Below are 27,003 nucleotides of genomic sequence, written 5' to 3'. Positions count from 1 at the left end.
AGGAAAAGAAATGGCAGTCTTGATGAATGAAGCATTTAGACACTAAACAGACAGACCTGAAAGGAAACTCCCCATCTCATTATAATCAAAACATTAAAAATACATAACAAAAGAAACTAGCAAGAAAGAAACACCAAGTCACATATAACGTCAAGCCCATCAAAATAAGAGCAAATTATTCACCTAAGACTTTAAAGCAAAGATGGCTTGGTAAGATGTATTATAAGCTTTAAAAGACAATAGCAGCCAACCCCAGACTACTTTTTCCAGCAAAGCTATCTGTAATAATTGCAGGAAAAAAAATAAAACTTTCAATGATAAAAATAGGCTAGCATAGTGTATGACCGCTAAGTCAACTCTACAGCAAATACTTGAAGGAGTCCTTCATACTGAAGAGTCTGGCCCTGGACATCTCCCTCTCTTTCTCCCTTATTCTCCTCCCCTGTTCTTGAGGCTAGATTCCTCCTCCTATTTATTCTCTCTGACCATTAGTCCCACCTATCCCTCTACTGCCTAGCTATTGGCCATTCAGCTTTTTATTAGAATAATCAAGTGCCTTAGGCAGGTAAAGCAACACATCTTTGCATCATTAAACAAATGCAGCATAAACAAGCGTAACACATCCTTACACAGTTAAAGTAATATTCCTCAACATACATCAAACAAATACTATTAGCTGTTAAGCCACAGATTAACCCTAGAACAGAATAGAGGGCAACTTCTCCAGCTCATTCTTGCCAACTGACAAGTCTTCCCAACAAAAATTAGACAGAAAAGCATGCAAATTCAATGACACCATAGGTCAAAAGAACTGAGCAGACAATGCAGAATGTCCTATCCAAATGCTCCAGAATACATTCTTCTCAGCAATCCATGGAACTTGCTCCAAATATACCACACAAAGCAATCTCAACCATTACAGGAAAACTGAAATTGTTCTGTGTATTCTACCTGATCACAATGGAATAAGAATTTGAATCAACATCAAGAAGAACCATAGAGCATACAAAAACTCATGAAGACTAAGTAACATACTAATGAATGAAGAAAACAAGAAGAACATTTTAGTTTTTTAATTTGGATTTTTATAGTTTATCTGTATGGGTGTTTTGCATGCATGAATATCTGTGTACAAGTTGCATGTCTGGTACCCACAGAGGCCAGAAAAGGGTCTTGGACCTCTTGGGACTGGAGTTACAAATGGTTGTGAGCTGTCCTGTAGGTACTAGGAATCAAAACTGATCCTTATGGAAGTCCAGCTAGTGATCTTTTGTCACTGAGCCATCTCTCCTGCCCCTATAAGTAGAAAAAACTTTAAACCCTAGAATCAAATAAAAATGAAAACATAGCATATCAAAATTTATGGGATACAGTGTTTCAATGAAAATGGTCCTAACTGAGGAATTTATAGCTCTAAGTACCTAAAAACCAAAGAGAGTCCTCTTTGTTACCTAGCTTCTCTGGAGCTGTGGTTTGTAGTCTGGTTATCCTTTGCTTTACATCTAGTATCCACTTATGAGTGAGTACATAACATATTTGTCTTTCTGAGTCTGGGTTACCTCATTTAGGATGATATTTTCTAGTTCCGTCCATTTGCCTACAAATTTCATGGTGTCATTTTTTTTTTTTTTTACTGCTGAGTAGCACTCCACATTGTATATGTGCCACATATTCTTTATCCATTCTTTGGTTGAGGGACCTCTAGATTGTTTCCAGGTTCTAACTGCTTGAATATAGTTGAGAGAGTTTCCTCGTGGTATGATTGAGCATTCCTTGGGTATATTCCCAAGAGTGGTTTCATTGGGTCTTGAGGTAGATTGATTCTCAATTTTCTGAGAAACTGCCATACTGACTTCTAAAGTGGCTGTACAAGTTTGCACTCCCACCAACAGTGGAGGAATGTTTCTCTTGCTCCACATTGTCTCCAACATAAGCTGTCATCAGTGTTTTGGATCTTAGACATTCTGACAGGTGTAAGATGGTTTCTCAGAGTCATTTTGATTTACATTTCCCTGATGACTAAGGATGTTGAACAATTCCTTAAATGACTTTTGGTCATTTAAGATTCTTCTGTTGAGAGTTCTCTGCTTAGACCTGTAGCTCATTTTTTTAATTGGATTGTTTGGTATTTTGATGCCTAGTTTCTTGAGTTCTTTATATGTTTTGGAGATCAGCCCTCTGTCAGATGTGGGGTTGGTGAAGATCTTTTCCCATTCTGTAGGCTGTCATTTTATCTTATTTACCATGTCCTTTGCCTTACAGAAGCTTCTCGGTTTTAGGGGTCCCATTTATTAATTGTTGCTCTCAATGTCTGTGAGGCTGGCAGGGAGCAGGAGGAGGGATGAAGGGGATATCTGTAATTGGTATGTGGAATGAATTTTTAAAAGTCTTAAATAAATAAATAAATAAATAAATAAATTAATTAATTAATTAATTAAACAAGCAAACAAACAAGAGAGGTTTCAAATAATGATACAATTTAGGGCCCAGGAAAAACAACCCTAAATCAGTATACAGAGAGAAATCACTAAGATCAACATAGAAATTCATAAAAATGCAAACAAACAAGTGCCAAGAATCAATGAAACAAAGAGTTGGTTCATTAAAGAAATGATCAAGATTGACAAAACCTTAACAAAACTAACCAAAAGAAAAAGAAGACCAAAATTAGAGACAAAAAGGGGTGTTACAGCAAATACCAATGAAATTCACAAAATCATCAGGTCTTACTTTAAAAACATATATTCTACTAAATTGGACGATCTAAAGGGAATGTTTGAATTTCTGGGTATGTATAACCAACCAAATTAAGCCAAGATAAAATAAACAATCTGAATGTATATAACAAGCCATGAGACTAAAGCAATTAATTAAAGTCTCCCACAACAACAGCAAAATGTCCAGCCCCTGTTGAACTGACTGGTTTGTTTTACTACACCTTCAAAGGACTAACACCAATGCTTCCAAAACTAGTCCATAAAATAGAAGTGAAAAAATATTACCAAACTTTCTCTCTCTTTCTCTCTTTTTAAAAACAGGACCTCATTTGATGTAGCTCTGACTGACCTGGAACACAAGAAATGTACCAGACTGGCCTTCAGACTCACAGAAATACACCTTCCTCTGCCTCCCAAGTGCTGGGTTTAAATGTGTGCACCACTATGCCAAGCCTTCTCAGTTCCTACTGAAACTACTATTCCCTGATAACAAGCAAATAAAGATACAACAACAACAAAAGCACAAATTTATCTGATGAACTTAGACTAAAAAAATTCTCAAAAAAGCACTTGCAAACAAAATTTAAGAACTCATCAAAAATATTGCTCACCATCATCAAAGTTGGTTTACTACAGAGATACTGGAATGGCTCAGTATATGTAAAGCTATAAATATTATAAATCACATAATGGACTCTAGTATAGAAATTACATGGTCACCAGACACACACAAAAATTACTTGACAAAATCCAACATTCCTTCATGTTTAAAGTCCTAAAAATCTGAGAATACATTGAACATATATCAATATAATGAGGAGTATATATAAAAAGCTTATGGGCAACATATTAAAAATGGAAGAATCCCATTATTGGTAACCCTATGTTGTAATAAATCTAACAAAGGATGTGAAGGATCTCTACAATGAAAATTTTAAAACACTCAAGAATTAAGTTGAGAAAAACACTAGAGAATGAAAAGACTTCCAGTGCTCATGAATTAGAAGAATCAATGTTTTGAAACTGGCTATCCTACCAAAAGCAATCTACATATTCCATACAGTCACAATCAAAGTCCAGTTCTGTTCATCACAGAAACATAAAAAAATAAAGTTCATACAGAAGCACAATGGATCCTAGATATACAGAAATCTAATTTGATAGTTTTGGGAAGAGGAAACACCACCAAGGGAGACTCAACATCTTTCTTCCATATGCTTTGATTTGACAACCCCTTTGTTCTATTCTACCTGCCCACATTGCTGGACATGTTCTGTAATGAAGTAGAACTGCAAAAGACTGTCCAAGGATGTAACACAAAGTAGCATGTATTTTTACTAATTTAGAAGTCTCAGAGCCCTACTCTTGCCCTTAATTTAAATGAGCAAAATTTTAGTGGGAATAATATAAAATTTCTTCTAGTTATATTTTAGCAGTATCAAGAGAGTTCTGTTTGTTTCCTAACAGGATTAACAAGATACACTAACAGTGGAAGATTTTCGGATAATATTTTCACATTATACTATGATCATTTGGGATTCATACACAAGCTGACTCCAGAACACTTTGACACTGATTTATCATCTTCAGGCTCTGGAACATCTTCTACTATTTTTGGAACGGTCAGTAACGTGATGCACTGAAGCTGATTGCCTTGTTTTGAGAACAAAGATGCTACATTCTATGTGCAGGCCAATGAGACAGTGTTTTCCTTAATACAAACCCTTCTACAGTTTTTAAATTATATATGTGTGTGTATGTACATATAAGTACAGGTGTTTATTTGAGGTGATGGGTCTGCCCTAAAGCTGGAGTCACATGCAGTTGTGAGCCACTTGGCAGGGTACCTGCAAGCCAAACTCAAGTCCATTGCAAGAGCAAGTATGTGCTCTTAACAGCTGAGCCATATCTCCAGACCCATCAGGACAAACACTCTTTGCTAAGGGAAAACTTTGTATATAACAACATGTCTAAAGCAAATCTGTTACATGCAACTCAGCTCCTGGTGGAGTTTATTTTCTACCTTCCAATGTTAGCCTTGAAGAAATATTGCTTTTGACTCAACTTTCACCTTGCATGTTAAATAGTCCTGTTCCCTAGTTTATTCCTTGTTTAATGCTGACATAGAGCACAGTTTTTCTGCCCTGTAGATGTAACGGTCTTATTAAATAAGAAAAAACAGAGCCAAATGTAGAGTTTAAAGCCCAAGAGGTAAGAGTAGTAGCTAAGAGCTGAGACTAAAATTGCCTTCTTACCCCTCACTGCTGCTTCCATCCTTCCCCTGAGAAAGAGACCTACTTTATGTGTGTCTGTCTTTTTTATTGACTTTCGGTTCTGCCTTCTCATTGGTTGTAAACCCAACCACATGACCTCCTCATCACTGCCTGTCTATACAGACCTCCAGGTCTTCTATGGTTGGTATTGAGATTAAATGCACATGTCTCCATGCTGGTGGTGTCCTTGAACACACAGAGATCTGCCTGTCATGTGATCGGGATTAAGATCATGTGCTACCACTGCCAGACTTCTGCTATGGCTTGCTATTAGCTCTGAACCCCAGGCACTTTTATTTATTAACATACAAATAAAATCACATTTCAGCACAAATAAAATATCACCATATATCCCCCTTCTAATAAAAAGAAAAAAGGAAAAAATACAACTAATATAAGAAAAAATATATATACAAAAAGTACAATAACTATATACAATATATACAAGCAATAAATATCTAAACAATGTCTAGTCCATTTGCATTTGACAAATTCAGAGAAAATATTCCATTATCTACCTATTTTGATAAGTCAAAAATATACCTGATTCATTTTCTATCCTAACTTATAGTACTAACAGAACTATTTTATAACGTCTTTCAAATTTATACACTTATACCTCTTTAGTAAGTTTCTTTTCTAAAATTCTTAACAAGGAAAACTATATCTAAACTTTAACTAACTATAACTATCTAATCTTCAACTCCCTCAGAGACCCAAGAAGGAAATAATATCTAAAAAAATAAAAACAGGAAGTGCACACAAGCGGCTTACCAAAAAATGTGAGTTGACAGAAACAGCCAGCTGCCTGGACAGTCACCCAAGGTTTCTCTGCAGTATTGGGGCATCAATTTCAGCCTATAGGCTTAGCGTATCTCACAGACTCATTTGTGAAGTAGGATGTACACATGGCCAACAGTTCGACCTCATATTTGGTGAGAACAGTCCATGTACCAGAAACACCTGAATTCTACTAGTGTCCTGTCATAATTCAGGATTTTAAATTCTCAAAATGGTTGATTTTTTTTTAATTCAGCCGTCCATTCTTCTTGGCTGTGTGTGTGTGGCTTCATCTTGGCATCTCGTTCTTCTCCACATCACTTTCTTCTCAGCTTGTGGTTGGCTTCAACTCTTTTTTATATGCCACTCTACCATTGAGAGGTTAGACTCCATCAGCTTAGTTACTTTTTCAAGAATAACTGTTGAGCTGCTGTTCCACTGCACATCAGAAGCCATTGGTCCATTGCCAGTTCAGCTGCCTTCAAAGAAAAGAGCACTGTACCTTTTCCAGATTGCAAAGGACACTTCAGGGATGGTGCCATATTGTCCTGGCCTCAGAAGATGCCTTTTGTTAAAGCCACAACCACACTTGTCTTGGCAAGAATCAGTAGTCCTTTGTTTTGTGTCCTGTCTGTCCATTTTGTCCTGTTTGTCAACAGTCAATTAGAGGATACTTTGTTGTCCAGTGGCTAACTTTTGCCACAGTGAAAGTTAATTCCATGTGCAGTTTCTTCAATGCCTGTATTTTCTCTGAAGTAGATTGGTACTGCCAGGATCTGAAATGTCTCATAATCATAAAAAAAGAAAAATTTTCTAAGTTATTGAAACATTTTACATGCCATATTCTGTAGATCTCTGAAGGATTTGAAGATGACCTGTCTATCTAAAATATGTCTGCTCAATCTTGAAAACATAACTAATATGACTACAAGTACAACTGTAATGTCTAACTACTGACTTTCATTTCTTTATATCTTAATAGTTGGTACTAATAACATTCAAGGATCAGCAAATTGCATTACATTGTAATGAACGGTATAAGTACAATATCTTGAACAAGATTAGAAATATAAGTATAGCATTTTCTAAAAATATCAATCTCAATATATATAATTTGTATATGATATATAAAAATCCAATCCAATGTAAAGTATTTAAAAATAGTAATTGTCTTTTAAAAGTAGATTCAATAATCTACCCTCTATTTCATCATTTCCATATATTCTTTTTTTTTTTTAAACAAGAACCTTAAATCTAATCTCCTTTGCTTAGCCATTTTCCTAACCCTTAACAACAACTTGTAGCCAACCGTCCTAAACAATGAAAATTATCCCAGACACAAAACCCATTAAAAGACCAAAAAAACCACCTCTTTGGGAATATGGGCGTCATATTCTTAAAATTGCTTCCTGCTGGATATAGGTAAAGGTATCTTTATTCTGAAAAGAAAAATTTTGGGTTAATTGTCAAATTCTAGGAAGGTAGCTATATCCTTTGTTGTCCAGTCTGTGCATAATGCCAAAGTTCAGGGCTTATCTCAAGTCCTTATTCAAGCAGTCTTTGAAACTGGATCATCTCAGCTAGCCATCTCAAAATTGCTCTGAGCAGTTTGTAGTCCAAAGCTGATCTGTAGATGACGTTTGTCAGCTTAGTGGTATTATTATTGTCCACATGGAATTATTATTGTGGGGCCCCATTTTCTCCCTGGAGACTTCAGTTGATGTTGGACCTGGCCATGATTTCCTGCAGAACACTGATAAAGACTCAAACACAAAGACATGTATAAAGAGCTAATTGAAGACTTTTTTCTAGAATTAGTTAGTACTCTGTATAACCATTAATATCTTAACAAAGTTTAATATATATATACATTAATCTTATAAATTTTGATACAAAATTCATATTTTAAGAAAAATTTAAAGAATCAGAATAGAATCAAAGAATTGAGATTAGTAGTAATAGAATAGTCCCTTAAATTTTTTTGTTTTTCTCCTATCCCATATCAGAAGATGGCTCTTTCTTCTGGCATGATACAGGGAGTTTGCATTTTCCTTTTAACAACATGATTGAGTTTAAAGAAGGAGAGAACCATTCTCCAACTCCAAAGTCAGCTTCAAATTTTAATTGAACTGGAACTACAAGAAGACCAATAGTGTTCAATGTCTTTAGAGAAGTGTGGAAACAAACATTTAGGAAGACTTATGAAATTTTTAAAATTTATTTTATAATTTAATTTAATTTTACATATCAGCCAAGGATTCCCTTGTTCTCCCCCCTCCCACTCACCCACCCCTGCCTTCCCCCCAGCCCACCCCCCATTCCCATCTCCTCCAGGGCAAAGACTCCCCTGAGGATTGAGTTCAACCTGGTAGATTCAGTCCCGGCAGGTCCAGTGCCCTCCTCCCAGGCTGAGCCAAGTGTCCCTGAATAGGCCCCAGGTTTCAAACAGCCAACTCATGCACTGAGTACAGGACCTGGTCCCACTGCCTGGATGCCTCCCAAACAGATCAAGCTAGTCAACTGTCTCACTTATTCAGAGGGCCTGATCCAGTTGGGGGCTCCTCAGATATTGGTTCATAGTTCATGTGTTTCCATTCATTTGGCTCTTTGTCCCTGTGCTTTATCCAACCTTGGTCTCAACAGTTCTCGCTCATATAAACCCTCCCCTTTCTCACCAATTGGACTCCTGGAGCTCCACATGTGGCCTGGCTGTAGATCTCTGCATCCAGTTCCCCCAGTCATTGGATGGGGTTTCTAGCAAGACAATTAGGGTGTTTGGCCATCCTATCACCAGAGTAGGTCAGTTCGGGCTGTCTCTCAACCATTGCCAGTAGTCTATTGTGGGGGTATCTTTGTCGATTTCTGTGGGCCTCTCTAGCACTTTGCTTCTTCCTATTCTCATGTGGTCTTCATTTATCATGGTCTTTTATTCCTTGTTCTCCCTCTCTGTTCTTGATCCAGCTGGGATCTCCCGCTCCCCTAAGCTCTCTTTCTCTCGAAACTTACCCTTCATTACCCCCACTCATGTTCATGTTGTTCATGTAGATCTCATCCATTTCTCTGTCACTGGGCAATCCCTGTGTTTTTCTTGGGGTCCTGTGTTCTAGGTAGCCTCACTGGATTTGTGAGTAGCAGTCTAGTCATCTTTGTTTTACATCTAGTATCCTCCTATGAGTTAGTACATACCATGTTTGTCTTTCTGAGTCTGGGTTACCTCACTCAGGATGATTTTTTTCTAGATCCATCCATTTGCCTGCAAACCTCATGATGTCATTGTTTTTCTCTGCTGAGTAGTACTCCATTGTGTATATGTACCACATTTTATTTGTCCATTCTTCAGTTGAAGGGCATTTAGGTTGTTTCCAGGTTCTGGCTATTACAAACAATGCTGCTATGAACATAGCTGAGCATGTGCCCTTGTGGTATGATTGAGCATTCCTTGGGTATATGCCCAAGAGTGGTATAGCTGGGTCTTGGGGGAGATTGATTCCCAATTTTCTAAGAAAGCACCATATTGATTTCCAAAGTGGTTGTACAAGCTTGCATTCCCACCAGCAGTGGAGGAGAGTTCCCCTAGCTCCACATCCTCTCCAGCATAAGGTGTCTTTAGTGTTTTTGATCTTAGCCATTCTGACAGGCATAAGGTGGTATCTCAGAGTCATTTTGATTTGCATTTCCCTGATAATTAGGGATGTTGAGCAATTCCTTAAATGTCTTTCAGCCATTTGAGTTTCCTCTGTTGAGAATTCTCTGTTTAGTTCTATAGCCCATTTCTTAATTGGACTGTTGGGCATTTTGATGTCTAATTTCTTGAGTTCTTTATATATTCTGGATATCAGTCCTCTGTCAGATGTGGGGTTGGTGAAGATCTTTTCCCATTTTGTAGGCTGTCACTTTGCCTTGTTGACCGTATCCTTCACTCTACAAAAGCTTCTCAGTTTCAAGAGGTCCCATTGATTGATTGTTTCTCTCAGTGTCTGTGCAACTGGTGTTATATTTAGGAAGTGATCTCCTATGCCAATGCATTCAAGACTACTTCCTACTCTCTCTTCTAGCAGGTTCAGAGTAGCTGGATTTATGTTGAGGTCTTTGATCCACTTGGACTTAAGTTTTATGCACAGTGACAGATATGGATCTATTTGCAGCCTTCTACATGTTGATATCCAGTTATGCCAGCACCATTTGTTGAAGATGCTTTTTTTTTCCATTGTACAGTTTTGGCTTCTTGGTCAAAAATTATATGTTCATAGGTGTGTGGATTAATGTCAGGGTCTTCAATTCGATTTCATTGGTCCACATATTGGTTTTTATGCCAGTACCAAGCTGTCTTTATTACTGTAGCTCTATAGTAGAGCTTGAGATCAGGACTCAAGATGCCTCCAGAGGTTGTTTTATTGTACAGGATTCTTTTGGCTATCCTGGGTTTTTTGTTTTTCCATATGAAGTTGAGTATTACTCTTTCCAGGTCTGTGAAGAATTGTGTTGGTATTTTGATGGGGATTGCATTGAATCTGTAGATTGCTTTTGGTCAGACTGCCATTTTTAATATGTTAGTCCTGCCTATCCATGAGCATGGGAGATCTTTCTATTTTCTGACATCTTCAATTTCTTTTTTCAGGGACTTAAAGTTGTCATATAGGTCCTTCACTTGCTTGGTTAGTGTTACCCCAAGGTATTTTATATCATTTGTGGCTATTGTAAAGAGTGATGTATCTCTGATTTCCTTCTCAGCCTGTTTGTCAATTGTATATAGGAGGGCTACTGATTTTTTTTAGTTGATCTTGTATCCTGCTATGTTGCTGAAGGCATTTATAAGCTGTATCAGTTCCTTGGTTGAATCTTTGGGGTCATTCAAGTATACTATCATGTCATCTACAAATAGGGAAAGCTTGACTTCTTCCTTTCCAATTTGTATCCCCTTAATCTCCTTATGTTGTCTTATTGCTCTGGCTAGAACTTCAAGTACTATATTGAATAAGTATGGGGAGAGCGGACAGCCTTGCCTCATTCCTGATTTTAGTGGAATTGCTTTGAGTTTTTCTCCATTTAATTTGATGTTGGCTGTTGGCTTGCTGTAAATTGCCTTTATTATGTTTAGGTATGTTTCCTGTATTCCTGATCACTCCAAGATTGGTCTGTAGTTCTCTTTCTTTGTTGTATCCTTGTTTGGTTTAGGAATCAGGGTAATTATAGCCTCATAGAAGGAGTTTGGTAATGTTTCTTCTGTTTCTATTGTGTGGAACAATTTAAAGAGTATTGGTATTAACTCTTCTTTGAAGATCTGGTAGAATTCTGTGCTGAAACTGTCTGGTCCTGGGCCTTTTTTAGTTGGGAGACTTTTAATGACTGTTTCTATTTCCTTAGGAGTTATTGGACTATTTAAATAGTTTATCTGGTCTTGATTTAACTTAAGTACGTGGTACCTATCCAGAAAATTATCCATTTCTTTTAGATTTTCCAGTTTTGTGGAGCAGAGGATTTTGAAGTATGACCTGATGATTCTCTGAATTTCCTCAATGTCTGTTATGTCCCCCTTTTCATTTCTGATTTTGTTAATTTGGATGCTCTCTCTCTGTCTTTTGGTTAGTTTGGACAAGGGCTTGTCTATATAGTTGATTTTCTCAAAGAACCAACTCTTTGTTTCTATTTTATTGATTTCAGCTCTCACTTTGATAGTTTCCTGGCGTCTATTCTTCCTGGGTGACTTTGCTTCTTCTTGTTCTAGAGCTTTCAGGTGTGCTGTTAAGTCACTAGTGTGAGATTTCTCCAACTTTATGTGGGCATTTAGTGCTATGAATTTTCTTCTTAGCATTGCTTTCATAGTGTCCCATAAGTTTGGGTATGTGGTGTCTTCATTTTCGTTGATCTCTAGGAAGTCTTTAATTTCTTTCTTTATTTCTTCCTTAACCCATTGGTGATTCAGTTGAGCATTTTTCAGTTTCCATGAGGATGTAGGTTTTCTGTAGTTTTTGTTGTTGTTAAAATCTAAATTTAAACCACGGTGGTCTGATAGAACGCAGGAGGTTATTCCAATTGTTTTGTGTCTGTTGAGATTTGCTTTGTGGCCAAGTATGTGGTCGATTTTAAAGAAGGTTCCATGGGGTGCTGAGAAGAAGGTATATTCTTTTTTGTTAGGATGGAATGTTCTGTAGATATTGATTAAGTCCATTTAAGTCATAACAACAGTTAAGTCCTTTATTTCTCTGTTAAGTTTCTATTTGGCAGATCTGTCCAGTGGTGAAAGAGGGGTGTTGAAGTCTCCCACTATTAATGTGTGGGGTTTTATATATGGCTTAAGCTTTAGTAATGTTTCTTTTACATATGTGGGTGCCTTTGTGTTTGGGGCATAAATGTTCAGAATTGAAACTTCATCTTGGTGGATCTTTCCTGTGATGAGTATGTAATACCCTTCTTGATCTCTTTTAATTTATTTTAGTTTGAAGTCTATTTTGCTTGATATTAGGATGGCTACACCCACTTGTTTCTTAAGACCGTTTGATTGGAAAGTCTTTTCCCAGCCTTTTATTCTTAGGTAGTGTCTATATTTGTATTTGAGGTTTGTTTCTTGTATGCAGCAGAAAGATGGATCCTGCTTTTGTATTCATTCTGTAAGCCTGTGTCTTTTTATAGGTGAATTAATTCCATTGATATTAAGGGATATTAATGACCAGTGATTGTTCATTCCTGTTATTTTTTGGTGGTAGTGTGTGTGTACTTCTCTTCTTTGGGGTTTACTGCTGTGGAATTATCTATTGCCTGTGTTTTGGAGGGTGTATCTGACTTCCTTAGTTGGAATTTTCCTTCTAGTGCTTTCTGTAGGGCTGGGTTTGTGGATAAGTATTGTTTAAATCTGTCTTTGTCTTGGAATGTCTTGTTCACAACGTCTATGATGATTGAAAGTTGCTGGGTATATTAGTCTAGGCTGGCATCCATGGTCTCTTAGTGTCTGCACTACATCTGTCCAGGTCCTTCTGGCTTTCAAAGTCTCCATTGAGAAATCGGGTGTTATTCTGATGGGTTTGCCTTTATAAGTCACTTGGCCTTTTTCCTTTGCTGCTCTTAATATTCTTTCTTTATTCTGTATGTTTAGTTGTTTAATTATTATGTGGCGAGGGGGCTTTTTTCAGAGGGTCTAGTCTAGTTTGGTGTTCTATAGGCTTCTTATATCTTCATAGGCATTTCCTTCTTTAAGTTTGGAAACTTTTCTTCTATGACCTTGTTGAATGTATTTTCTGTGCCTTTGAGTTGGTATTCTCCTTCCTCTATCCCTATTATTTGTAGGTTTGGTCTTTTCATGGTGTCCCAAATTTCTTGGACATTTTGGGTCATGACTTTGTTGGCTTTAGTATTTTCTTTGACTGATGAATCTATTTCTTCTACCATATCTTCAACACCAGAGATCTCTCTTCCATCTCTTGCATTCTGTTGGTTATACTTGCATCTGAAGTTCCCGTTCATTTACTCAGATTTTCTATTTCCAGCATTCCTACTGTTTGTGTCTTCTTCATTTTTTCTATTTCCCTTTTCAGGTCTTGGACTGTTTCCTTCATCTGTTTCATTGCTTTTTCATGATTTTCTTTCAGGGCTTTATTGTTTTCTTCCAGGGCTTTGTTGTTTTCTTCTGCTTTATTTGTCCTTTCCTCTAGTTTTTTATAGCATTCTTCCCATTTTTTGTTTGTCTTTTCCTCAATTTTATTTGTGATTCCTTCTATAGAAGCCTCTACTTTCTTCATGATATTATTCATAAGGCTGGTTTCTTCTGCTTCTTCCATTTTTTGATGTTTAGGTCTAGATGTTGGAGGAAGGCTAGATTCTGGTGATGCTGTATTGCTCTTCATTTTGTTGTATGTACTTCTGCCTTGATGTCTGCCCATCTCTTTGTGGATTCGTTCTTAATTTTATCAGTGCACTTGGTCAAGACAGAGCTGACAGATTCAGGAAGCCTCTCTCTCTTGTCCAGATGGGAGCTCCAGAGCAGGATGGGAGCTCTTGTCCAGATGGCAGGTCCAGGGCAGGATGGGAGCTGCAGGCTGGTCTCTAAGTCTCACGAAGTGGTTGGGGTCTTGGGCAGATGGGCGAGGAGGCAGGGCGTGGAGATTGCAGGGTCTGCCAGGGGTCTTGGAGAAGGGGAGCCTTCCCAGTGGGGGTGGAGGGGATCCTGCCCGATGGCCAAAACCTGGGGCCAAGTTGGGCAGGTCTTCCCCAGAATAGCTGGTGCCCAGGGATGGGATATAGGCTTAGCCCAGGCACTCACCTCTTGTCCAGATGGGAGGTCCGGGGCAGGATCGACTTATGAAATTTTATAGATGATATACCAATAGACCATTTTAATCTTTTTCTTGGGACATTTTTTTCTAGATGATTTGTCTTTTTCTTCAGATGTCTCATTTGTCCAGGGTTCTTCAGATTCCTTAGCCTTCATTCTCCTAAAAGACAAAAACAAAAACCTTTCCCCAAGACTAATTTTGGGAAGGATCCCTTTTGGCAAGATATATCTGATTAAATGAAAAGGCATGTGTTATGGTATAAGTTAGTTTCAATTGGATGGTCATGCTGGTTGATGAACTATCACCTCTTCTAATTAAGAGGTCTCTCTTGTTCAAATCAAACTTTTATCAATTTTGATGGTATCCACAGCTTATCTTCTCCTGTTGAAACAAAAGCAAAACCTCTTCCCGAACGTAACACATATCCTGGTTTCCATTCTGAGGTCAGCACATCCTTAAAGTATATAGGCAGATTTAATTCTGTAGTTTTTTTGTGTTATTCAATGTCTCTTTGCAGCTGTTGTTCCTTTCTCATTAGCATTGAGAAAATTCAAAGTTAATAGAGCATTATGCAGTATATTTCTGGGGGGGTTTGTTACCCCTTTCTGTTTATTTAGCATATCCTTTAGAGTTCTGTTTGATCTTTCTATAACTGCTTGGCCTGTAGGATTATGTGGTATACCTATAATATGCTTTATATTGTAATAAGCAAAAAACTGTTTCATTTTAACAGAGACATATGCTGGAGCATTGTCAGTTTTAATTTCTGCAGGTATACCCATGATGGCCATAACTTCTAGCAAATGTGTGATTACAGAATCAGCTTTTTCAGAGCTCAAAACAGTTGCCCATTGAAATCCTGAATAAGTATAGATGGTATGGTGTACATATTTCAATTTTCCAAATTCTGCAAAGTGAAACACATCCATTTGCCATATTTCATTCCCCTGAGTACCCTTTGGGTTACATCCTCCTTGTAATGAAGTCTGATTGTAAAGGAACAAGTAGGACATTTCCTTGGCTTGTTGCTAGGTTATGGAAAATTCCTTTTTTAAACTATTACTATTGACATCATGTGTTTTATGAAATTCTGAGGCCTCCAGCACATTTCCTAACAATAATTTATCAATCTCATCATTACCTTGTGCTAGAGGCCTGGCAGACCCATATGGGATCAGATGTGAGTTATATATAAAGGATGACTCCTTTTCCTAATTGTACCTTGTAAATGAATAAATAGTGAAGTTAATTCTGATGCATCAGGGACAAATTCTACAATCTCAATATGTAATATCACTCTTTCATCATACTGAGAGTCAGGAACTATGTTGAGAGGTTTTGAATAATCCATTAATACCAATAAAATAGCATACAATTCTGATTTTTGAACTGAATTATAAGGACTTTGAACCACTTTACTTAAATTTTTTGATTTGTAACTGCCTTTCCTTGTTTGTTTGTATCTGTATAAAATGTACAAACTCCAAATATGAGTTTCTCATGTACAATTCCAGGCAAAATCCAATCATCTCTCTTTATAAGATCAATTCTATCACTTTTGGGATATTTGCTGTTAATTTCACCCAAAAATTACTGCAAGCTCTTTGCCAAGGTTGACTTTCTGCCCATAATTTTTCAATGTCCTCCTTAGTTAAAGGTACAGCAATTTCTGCTGAGTCTGTTCCTACTAGTTGATGAAGTCTCAATTTTCCTTTCAAAATCAATTCAGAGATATTTTCCACACAAGTTTAATTTTTATTTGGTTTATTTGGTAAAAATATTCATTCCAATATAATATCTTCCCTCTCCATTAAAATTCCTGTAGGAGAATTTCTAGAGGGTAAAATGACCAAAATGCAATCCAGCTTTGGATCAATATGATCCACATGTCCTTCATGTACTTTTATTTCTACCAAGGCCAATTCTTTCTCAGCTTCAGGTGATAATTCTCTTGGACTATTTAAGTCCTTGTCACCTTCTAAGGTTTTGAACCAATTATTCAGCTCATCAGTTTTTACCTCAACAATAGTTCATAGATGAGAAATGTCTCCAAATAATCTTTGAAAGTCATTAAGAGTCTGTAATAGATCTCTCCTAATTTGCACCTTTTGGGGTCTAATTTTTTGTAGTCCTATTTTATATCCTAAATAATTAATAGAATCTCCTCTTTGTATCTTTTCAGGAGCAATTTGTAATCCCCAGCAAGGCAAAATTTTCTTTATTTCTTCAAATATTCTTTCTAAAGTATCTGCATTTGAGTCAGCTAGTAAAATATTAACCATATAATGATAAATTATAGATTTAGGAAATTTTTTTTGTATCACTTCCAATGGCTATTGTACAAAATATTGGCACAGGGTTGGGCTTTTCAACATTGCATGTGGGAGGGCCCTCCATTGATATCTCTTAACCAGTTGAGAATTATTATAAGTAGGCACCGTGAAGGCAAATCTTTCCCTGTCTTTTTCTTGTAAAGGTATTGTAAAGAAATAGTCTTTTAAATCAATAACTATGAGATGCCATCCTTTAGGTAAAAGAGTAGGCAAAGGAATTCCAGATTGTAGAGAGCCCATTGGCTGAATTACTTTGTTAATTGCTCTAAGGTCTGTTGCCATTCTCCATTTACCAGATTTCTTTTTAATAACAAATACAGGAGAATTCCAAGGGCTGGTTGATTCTTCAATATGCTGAGCATTTAACTGCTCTTCTACCAGCTCTTCTAAAGCCTGGAGTTTCTCTGTTGTTAAAGGCCATTGCTGAACCCATACAGGCTTGTCTGTTAACCATTTTAAAGGTAGAACTGTTGGTGTCTTTGGAAGATCATCAGTTGTTGTGCTCTGTTCTTGTACAATCTGAATGGCTGGTGACCACTCATTAGAATCATACCTTCTAATTTTTCTCTCAGAAACATGTGCTAGTTTATGATTTGTTTCTGAGGTTGGGGGGGATGTTAATCTGAGTATTCCATTGTTGTAACAGGTCTCGACTCCACAAGTTCATAGCTATGATAGCCACATATGGTTTTAATTTTCCTCTCCGTCCTTTTGGACTTATACATTCGAGCCATCTTGCACTCTGTTTCACTTGAGGTAATGTTCCAATTCCTAACAGCTGAACATTGACCTCCTGAAGAGGCCAAGTTGGATGCCACAATTCTGGTGCAATTATGGTCACATCAGCACCTGTGTCTACCAGACCAGACAACAAAACATCATTTATTCTTATTGTTAATTTTGGTACTTGTTCATTTATAGAAGTTTGCCAAAAATTTTTCTTTATGTTTTCTCCTGAATTTTCTGTTCTCTCTGTCTCAGCTGTTCCATCACCCTGAGCAGCCTGGTTTATTCCAATAGGCATTTGGTTATTTAATTGCTCCAAGTAGAGGTTTCTTCTACAACTGCAGGAAAGGTCTGAACTGGATTTGTTGAGGGGGCCTGCCTGAGGCCCCTCTGGGAGTTTCCCAAAGACTGAGGCAAAGAATACCTTGTCTGTCCCTTGTTGATCTACATTTGTTGGTCCAATGTTTACCCTTACCACACTTTCTGAATACTCCAGAAGGAAGGGGCATTCTGTTGCCATTGTTCCTTGAAGAAACATTGTTTCTAGGAATGCCCTGTTTACAGTCCATTTTCAAATGTCCTTGATTTCCACATCTAAAACATCTGACATTCCTCAAACCTCTTGAAATTGCTTCTCCTATCCACATATCATCATGGCCATGAGACTCAACATTAAATGTGTCTCTAATCCAATCTTCCAAGGGTGCAGATCTTGCCTTTAATGGTCTGATTATTCTCTTGCATGCTGCATTCAAGTTCTCAAAAGGCAAAGATTTGATTATTATCTGGCTAGCTTCTGAATTCAGGACCATTTTATTTACTGCTGAAGTCAGTCTTTGTAAGAAATCCGTGAAGGTTTCTTTTAGGCCCTGTATAACTTTTGTGAATGACTCAGTTTTCTTTCCTGCTTCCTCAATTCTGTCCCATGCATTCAAGGCTGCCATTTGACATAGAATTAGGGTTTGGTTATCATATAAACATTGTCTTTGTATTGCAGCATTTTGGCCTTCTCCAACAAGCTGATCCTGGGCGATTTGTATACCTCTAGCCCTCCACAGACTTTCTATGTTTAGCTTCATCTCTAAACCACATTTGCCACTGCAGCTGTGCCCTGGGTTCAGCATTTACCAGCTCTTTCCAATCCTGTGGTATAATCTTTTTATAAGTTCACCAGGAGTTTAACATTTGCTTTACAAATGGGGAATGCGTGCCATAAGATACTATTGCCTCCTTAAACCTTTGTAAATCTAACATTTCAGTGGGAGCCCAAACATTTTGTGCATTCACTTGACCAGGAAGTTGCTGTATGGTTACCAGATAAATTAAAGGTGATTGTTTGAAAACAGGCTTTCTTTCTATAACCTTATAATTCAATCCTCAAACATTTTCACTGTAGCAGGAATCTTAAAATTTCTTATTAATAAAACCAAACCCAGAGCCAGGTATTGGGGTGAATGCTGGAAGATCAGAGAATCAGAACAGGCCACAGCCACCTCACCTTGCCAATTCCTCAGCTAATCCTGTTTCCTCAGACTGGAAGCCTCTGTTTCCTTATCCAAATGGATCTCAGCTGAACTGCTTCTCGAAAGCCTGAAAGCTTAACCAGCTAAAAGCTTCTAGTTTCTGGTCTTCACACCTTAAATACCTTTCCATTTTCTGCCCTCACTTCCTGGGATTAAAGGCTCACTTCTTGGAATTAAAGGCATGAGTCACCATGCCTGGCTATTTCCAGTGTGGCCTTGAACTCACAGAGATCCATGCCTCCAGAAGGCTAGGATTAAAGGTGTGAGTGCCACCATTTTCTAGCCTCTGTATCTAGTTGCTGTTCTGTTCTCTGACCCCAGATAAATTTATTAGGATGCACAATATTTTGGGAACACAATACCACCACATTTCACGGTTAATTTCTTCTGTCTGAATCTGAATTTCTCTATAATTCATTTTAACAGGTTTTTCCAAAACTTTTATCCTGGCCCTTAAATTGACTATCTTTTTAAATAGTAAAATAAGGATAAGGAAAGTAATAATGTTCATAATCCCATCAACATTTATCTTCTCATATAATTGTTCCATTTTCAGACTGCCTAATTTTATCAAACATAGTCCAATTTTCTTCTAATGTACACATAATACCCTTTTTTTAATGTGGAAAAGAAATTTTTTCTCTTTAAAATAGTTTTTTCCTTTAAAATATCTGATATTTTATTGACTTACCAAGTCTGCATAGAACAGTAGAAATCCGAGGGAATTTCAAAACAGCTACCTAGTGTCTGAGATGGGAATCCAAAGAGCAAGAGAGAAAGAAAGAAAGAAAGAAAGAAAGAAAGAAAGAAAGAAAGAAAGAAAGAAAGAAAGAAAGAATCCTCCTGCCTCTTCCTCCTTCAGTAAATCCTACCAGCATATGCCACCACAACTGGCCAAGTGTAGCTTGGGCCTGAGCTGGGGCTCACAAGGCCACAGGCAAACAGCTTTTTCATGAATTCATAACATGAACGTTGGGTGCCAGATGTAGCAGGAATCTTAGAAGGTCTTATTAATAAAATCAAACCTGAGGCCAGTTATTGGGGTGAATGCTGGTAGATCAGATGCAGAACAAGCCACAGCTAACCTCACCTGGCCAACTTCTCAGCTGATCTTGTTTCCTCAGACTGGAAGCCTCTGAGTCCTCATCCAGAATGAATCTCAGCTGGACTGTGTTGCTCCAAAGCCTGAAAGCTTAACCAGCCAAATGCTTCTAGTTTCTGGTCCTCATGCCTTATATACCTTTCTGCTTTCTACCACTACTTCCTGGGATTAAAGGCTTGCTTTCTGGGATTAAAGGCATGAGTCACCATGCTTGGCTGTATCCTTGAACACATGAATTTCTGCCTCTGGAATGCTAGGATTAAAGGCGTGTGCTACCACTGCCTAACCTCTATGTTTAATATTGTGGCTGTTCTGTCTCTGACTCCAGATAAGTTTATTAGGGTGCACAATATTTTGGGGAACACAATACCACCACAACCTAGTGTCCAAGTTGGGAATCCAAAGGGGGAGGGAGAGAGAGAGAACGAGAGAGAGAGAGAGAGAGAGAGAGAGAGAGAGAGAGAGAGAGAGAGAGAAGAGTAGCCACAAGTCACAAGTTCTGGCTAAAAGCTTAAATCCAGCCACATGTTCCCGCTTGAGCTGAGTCAAACCTGGGCTCTGGCTTTCTTAAGCTCTAACCACGTGAGTTGGCATTTCGGCCAAAACAGCTCTATCTGCAGCTGCGTGTAGCTGCTGCAATTACAATCGAGTGCAGCTGGACTGGTAGCTCTGACAGGGCATGAGTTGTTTGTAGCACCGGCTTTTTTTTTTTAAGCCTTCTGGCTCCAAGTAGCTCCAGCTGCGGTCGGGTCTGGGGCCTAGGCTGAGCTGGGCTGAGGTGGGGAGCCGGGCTAGGCCGCTGAGCGGAGCTGAGTGGTTTTTAATGAATTTTTGTCACATGGGCGCCAAATGTAGATGTAATGATCTTATTAAATAAGAAACACAGAGCCAAATGTAGAGTTAAAAGCCCAAGAAATCAGAGCAGTAACTAAGAGGTAAGACTAAAACTACCTTCTTACCCCTTGCTGCCAAAATGTGGTGATACATTATGTCCCCCAATATATTGTGCACCTTAATAAACTTATCTGGGGTCAGAGAACAGAACAGTCACTACATACAGAGGCCAGAAAATGGAGGCACACACGCCTTTAATCCTATCATTTGGGAGGAAGAGATCCATCCAGATCTCTGTGAGTTTGAGGCCACACTGGAAACAGCCAGGCATGGTAACAAGAGCCTTTAATCCCAGGAAATGATAGCAGGAAGTAGATAGGTATTTAAGGCATGAGGACAAGGAATTAGGTCGGCTAAGCTTTTAGGCTTTTAGCAGCAGTTCAACTGAGATTCATACTGGATGAGGACTCAAAGGCTTCCAGTCTGAGGAAACAGGATCAGATGAGGAATTGGCAAGGTGAGGTGGCTGTGGCTTGTTCTGCTTCTCTGATCTTCCAGCGTTGACCCGAGTACCTGGCTCTGGGTTTGTTTTTATTAATAAGAACTCTTAAGATTCTTGCTACACTGCCCTGCAATGATGATAATAGATACCTATATTTTTGGTTTTTTTTTATTTCTCTGCATAGTTTTTGTACCTGTCCTGCATCTCGCTCTGTAGACCAGGCTGGCCTCAAACTCACAGAGATCTGCCTGCCTCTGCCTCCCGAGTGCTGGGATTAAAGGTGTGTACCACCACCACGCAGCTAGATACATATTTTTAATAATTACAATGTAAAATATGCCATTTATGAAGAGAGAGAGAGAGGAACTTATTACTGGCAGATAGATAGATAGATAGAAAATGAATACTCAGGTGGGTGGTGGTGGCACACGCCTTTAATCCCAGCACTCGGGAGGCAGAGCCAGGCGGATCTCCATGATTTCAAGGCCAGCCTGGGCTACAGAGTGAGTTCCAAGAAAGGTGCAAAGCTACACAGAGAAACCCTGTCTTGAAAAACCGAAAGAAAGAAAGAAAGAAAGAAAGAAAGAAAGAAAGAAAGAAAGGAAGGAAGGAAGGAAGGAAGGAAGGAAGGAAGGAAGGAAGGAAGGAAGGAAGGAAGGAAGAAAGAAAGAAAGAAAGAAAGAAAGAAAGAAAGAAAGAAAGAAAGAAAAGAAAATCAATACTCATCAAGAAAGCAGCCATGAGTAAAATGTGTTTCAATAGGGGTTGGTAAAACTGTCATTTGTCTTAAAAAAAAAAAAATGGGTCTCTTTATAAGTCAGTCCAGGCCTAGAGAGGTAACTCTGTGCCTAAGAGCATTTGCCACTCTTCCAGAGGACCAGAATTTGGTGCTCAGAAACCACATGGTGACTAAATCATTCATAACTACAGCTCCAGAACATCCACTACACATTTATTACCTCTAAGAGCAGTAAGTACACATACGTGGCACATATATGCAAGCTGTGCTGGTTGGGTTTTGTCAACTTGACATAAACCCAGAGACATCTGGGAAGAATAATATCATTTGAGGAATTGGTTACATCAGACTGCCTTGGAACAAGGTCTTTGGGGCATTTTCTTGATAACTGATTAATATGGGCAGTCACAGCAAGAAGCATTCTTTTATATCCTCTGCTTCTAGGTTCCTGACAAGTCCATTCCCTAATTTTCCTTCCTGGTGGACTATAAGCTATAATCTGAAATAAACCATTTCCTCCCAAGTTGCTTATGATCAGCATGAGAAAGTAAACTATCACAGAAGCAACATAATCATATGCATATGATAAGAATAAATAGGGCTGGATAGATGGCTCAGCCGTTAAAGGCTAGGCTCACAACCAAAAATATAAGAATAAATATATTAAAATATACATTATATAAAAGATTAATCTGTATACCAGGCCAAGACTACAGGTGGAGAGGAAGGTGCTCTAGCATCCTCTGTCTGAGACATGCACACAAGGGAAAGAGAGGAATTCCATGAGAGGGATTGCCAACATGTTCTCTGATCCTTGGGTCTGGATTCTGCAAATGTGCACAGTAGATGATGTGAGCAGTCTGCTAGACATAACCTAAAAAAGCAGCTGTGTCAAATTTCACTAACATCACTGTTTTGCAGAAAGTAGCTTAGTTCCCTTAAGTGAAAGTTGAAATTATTAAGATGGAGAAACTATAGAAATTCTTATACTCAGGAAAAATTTGAAGAACACTGATTCAACAGCTTTATTTCTTTTTATTTATTTCTCTACAAATGATACATGCATCCTCTCTGGAAAAAAGCAATCATTAACTCTTACTGTGTTAGGCACTGCTTGGACTCTTTATTTTATAACAACTATTTGCCTCATTTACTTATGGAGGTAAGCAAGGCACACAGAGTAAATAATTACCCAAATTATGTTGGGATATTAGAATCAGACTTTTCACTAAGGCAGTTGATTGCTTTTAGCCACCCTATTTCCCTATTTCTTTCATTCTTGGTGAGTACCCTAAGTTCAAACACTGGGAGGAAAATGTGATAAAATGCTTGTTGGAGGCAGTACTTGATAGATATAACCCAAAACAAACTACAGTATCTGCAAGCCCAAACACACACACACACACACACACACACACACACACACACACACACACACACACAAAAACACACTTGGTCTCCTAAGCAACAGGAACAACTCCAACTACCATTCTGAAGCTAGTATTCATCTCTATTTTCACCAACTAAAAAGTCTCAGAACTGGACAGTTCATAATGAAAGAATTAGATGTCAGAAATCTAGGAAAATGTTGCCTTAAGGGACAGTCTGTAAGTTATGAAAGTCCAAGGAATAGGATATACCAGCAGAGACCAGAATCAGGAGGCTCAAGGCACAGACCTTGAGACTCAGAGCAGCAGTGTTCAAAGGAGAGGCCCTTTATTGAACCTAGTAGAAACTCCCAGGAAGAACCCCATTATGACAAGATCTTCTGTGTTCAGGATGGTGTCACCATAGACGACCCAACTCTAAAATCTGCACCTCCAAACTCATCACCTCAGCCTCCTACAAAGGGCACAAGAACTTCAAACTGTGTCTTAATTATCAGACTTCCTTTTCCTCCACTGCAGAAAACTGAGATTTCCCTTGCACATATATAGATATTCAGATATATCCAAAGAGCATATAGGTATATTGCTCCAATCAATAAGTAAAGCAGAATTATTTTGATATGAGTGGGAAACAAGTTTGCTATTCGAATTGCATTATAATTGAAACATAAGACATTCAACGTACAATATTTCCTTTTCTCCAATTTCAGCCACCTGATCTGGGATTTGATACTGCACTAGCTCCACAGTATCTCTCCCCCAATGAAATGATTTTCTTTGCATACGTACCTCTGAATGAAACTAAACACAAGATATACAAAAGGAAGTTCAAAAATATTCACATTGGGAAAGTGATAAACTACAGGTAATTAATGATTTGTTCACACTTAGAATACATACTGGTTTTCAGATCTAAAACTTTAACCTACATTTTTGAGGATTTTCTTATTTTAATAAGTTTTTGTAATGTCTTTCATGACAAAATACATTCTGAGACAGATTCTCACTATATAGTCTTTGCTGACCTAGAACTTTCTATGCTGGCCAGGCTGACATGAATTCCCTGAGATCTCCCTGCATCTGCCTCTTACTGGATTTCCTTGGCTTTTGATTATCTGTGTGACTATGGGATTCAGTTTGTCAGGTTTCCATAAGGGAGAAAAAAGTCTTTTAACAGAAATTATATCTTGAAGCAACTAAATTCTGCTTTATGTCTGTAATTAGTTTGTGAGTAGAATTTATTAATCTTTCTCAAGTGCCTTAATCATTCAACTTAATTATTTTTCTTTTGTTTTGAAATTTTTATTCTCTCTCTGAGGGGTGTGTGTGTGTAGCACATGTGGGATCAGAGGACAACCCACAGAGATTCAACTACTGAGCCATCTTGCTGGCGGCTAATTCTACTTAATTCTCTTAGAAATTTAGAAACAAGACACATTCCTGATACTCTTTACTGGGTCAAGAATTGTGTTATACTTCCCTCTTCTGTAAAGTGTACTAGCCTGTGCACTCCAGAGGACTGTCTTCATTTTCTTACACCATCACTTACAGCTTCCTCTTCCTAGGGAAGAAGGGCAGGGGGAGGAGGAAGGCAGAGTTGGTGAGAGAATCCTCAGACAGCGCTGATTGACTTTTTGAAGCCTGTGTGCAAGTTTCTGATACCCAACACTTTGTGGATTACTGGTTTTGCTTTCCATGAAACAAAGTTCAGAGAATCAGGTGATACAGTAGCCTGCTTCTTCCTATTCTCTGATTCTCCCCAGGTTGACTGTGCTGCCAGTGTCTCCAACCACTGTCTTGCCCCAGTCTTTGTCATGAACCTGCAAAGGAAACCCATGGAGCTTTCACTGAGTACAAAGTCCCTTTGCCCAAGTGCTGTAGCCTTTCCAGACTCACATGTTGGCACAGACTTGGCCTTTGGCACTTGTACCAGTTTGGGCTGATGCTTACTTTCTTGTGTCATGGTCAGCACTGTTTCCTTTCCCCATGCTCTTCTTCCATGGTGGAAATGATCCTGGTGTTTGGTGTTTCCCTCCAGTTGCTAATCCCACTTTATTTCAGGTTAGTTCTGGCTTAGTTCATTTTCTATTGCTATTAAAAACACTTGAAACTGGGTGATTTATAGAGAAAGGTGGTTTACCTGGGCTTTTGATTCCTGCCACTAGAATATCCAGGTTAAGATGTCTAACTGTGGTCAGGGCAGTGGTCTTACTTGATGGTGGAAGGTAGATTGAAGGACAACTGGATGTTCAAGAAACAGAAAACTGATGTCTCTTCCTAACCATTCCATTCTTTAGATAGGGCTGTACTCCCATGATGCAAACACCTCCTGTATTAGTCAGTGTTCTCTAGAGGAACAGGACTTATAGAATGGGTATTAGAATGTCTTGCAGGTTGTGGTCCAGCTAGTCCCACAATCTACTAAGGGAAGGTTCAAATCCAATAGTTGTTTCAGCCCACGAGGCTGGATGTCTCAGCTGGTCTTCAGTATATTCCAGAATTTCAAAGAAGTACGCTCTAATGCCAGGAAGGAATGGACTTGCCAATGAGAGTAAGAGCAAGCAGGCAAAAAGCTAAAATATTTCTCTTTCATGTTGTTTTTAAAGACTGCAAACAGAAGGTGTACCCCTGATTAAAAGTGTATCTTCCCACCTCAAAAGATCCATATTAAAAGTGAGTCTTCTCACTTCAAATTATTTAGTTAAGAAAAATCCCTCACTGGTGTACACAGTCACTTGTGTTTTAGTTGATTACAGATGTAGTCAAGTTGAAAACAAGAAAAGCCATCTCATCTCCACTGGACTCCACTCTACAGTACTGCTCTGTGGAGGATAAAGTCTCAGCATGAGTCTCAGTGGCCACAAATAATATTCAAAGTATGTCTATCTAATGGCTATAAGGGAAGAGATCAGTTAATATTTTTTCCTGTAATTGAAATAAAAGCAAAACTTTTATTTCCCTTTATATGGTAATCTTTTATTGCTAAATTCTTTTAATAATTCTGGTGCTTTTTCTACATATTCCTTTAGATTTTCCTAGTAGGCATAGATATACTTCTAAGTAAATAATCACATCACCTGCAAATAATTTCTGTTTCTTTCTTAACATTCTTAGCATATTATAGCTTTTTCCTATTACAATCTGCAGGTCTAATAATAAGCACCTTAAGTAGAAACTGGTTTCCTTGTTGCTCCTGATTTTTAAAAGAATAGTTTAAACATTTCACTGTGAAGTGATCTTTCTAGTTTTTCACCCTTTAAAAAGCCTTTTCTTGTTAAGAGATTTGTGGTTTGGTAGCTGGAAAGATGGATCAGTGAGTAAGAAACTTGCTGAACAAGTATGAGGGTCTGAGGTCAGGTCTCCAGCAGTCATGTGAAAAACCAGGCATGCAATGGTGTACCTGAGATCCCAGCTCTGGAAGGCAGAGGCAGGGGAATCCCAGAGGCTCACTGGCCAATCAGTCTAGTCCATTCATAATCTCTACTTTCATGCAGACACCCTGCCCCCTCCAAAAAGGTAGACGAGGCTGGAGAGATGGCTCAGTAATTAAGAGCTCCCACTGCTCTTGCAGAAAGCCCGAGTCTAGTTACTAGTTCCACGTCATGCAGGAGGCAGCTCACAATTGCCAAAGATTTGGATATTTGGGTTTTTAATTTTTTTAATCATATGTTGAGCTAATCCACTCAATTTTCCCATTTAGATTTGATGAATATTATGAAATATAATGTGGGTTTAACGATGTTATCTTGGTTATTTTGTGTTATCTATCATATACTTATGGACTAGTTTGCTAACATATAGAATTTGAGATCTATGTTC

The 27,003-nt window shown here is 38.2% G+C and overlaps 1 protein-coding gene across 2 annotated transcripts in view; it reads left to right on the top strand.

The window, feature by feature from the left end:
* The window catches only part of LOC131923818 (cation channel sperm-associated auxiliary subunit beta-like), a 176,708-nt gene that overhangs the window by 104,265 nt on the left and 45,440 nt on the right, over positions 1–27,003 (top strand). For both annotated transcript variants that reach the window (XM_059279001.1, XM_059279002.1), the window contains exons 16-17: positions 4,185–4,339; positions 23,895–24,049. In XM_059279001.1, the coding sequence (XP_059134984.1) occupies positions 4,185–4,339; positions 23,895–24,049 (310 nt within the window). The remainder of the gene's footprint in view (positions 1–4,184; positions 4,340–23,894; positions 24,050–27,003) is intronic.

The sequence above is a fragment of the Peromyscus eremicus genome, chromosome 14, assembly GCF_949786415.1.
Source record: "Peromyscus eremicus chromosome 14, PerEre_H2_v1, whole genome shotgun sequence".
NCBI lineage: Eukaryota > Metazoa > Chordata > Mammalia > Rodentia > Cricetidae > Peromyscus > Peromyscus eremicus.
The sequence above is the reverse complement of the archived record's forward strand: the minus strand, read 5'-3'. Positions and strand labels throughout refer to the sequence as shown.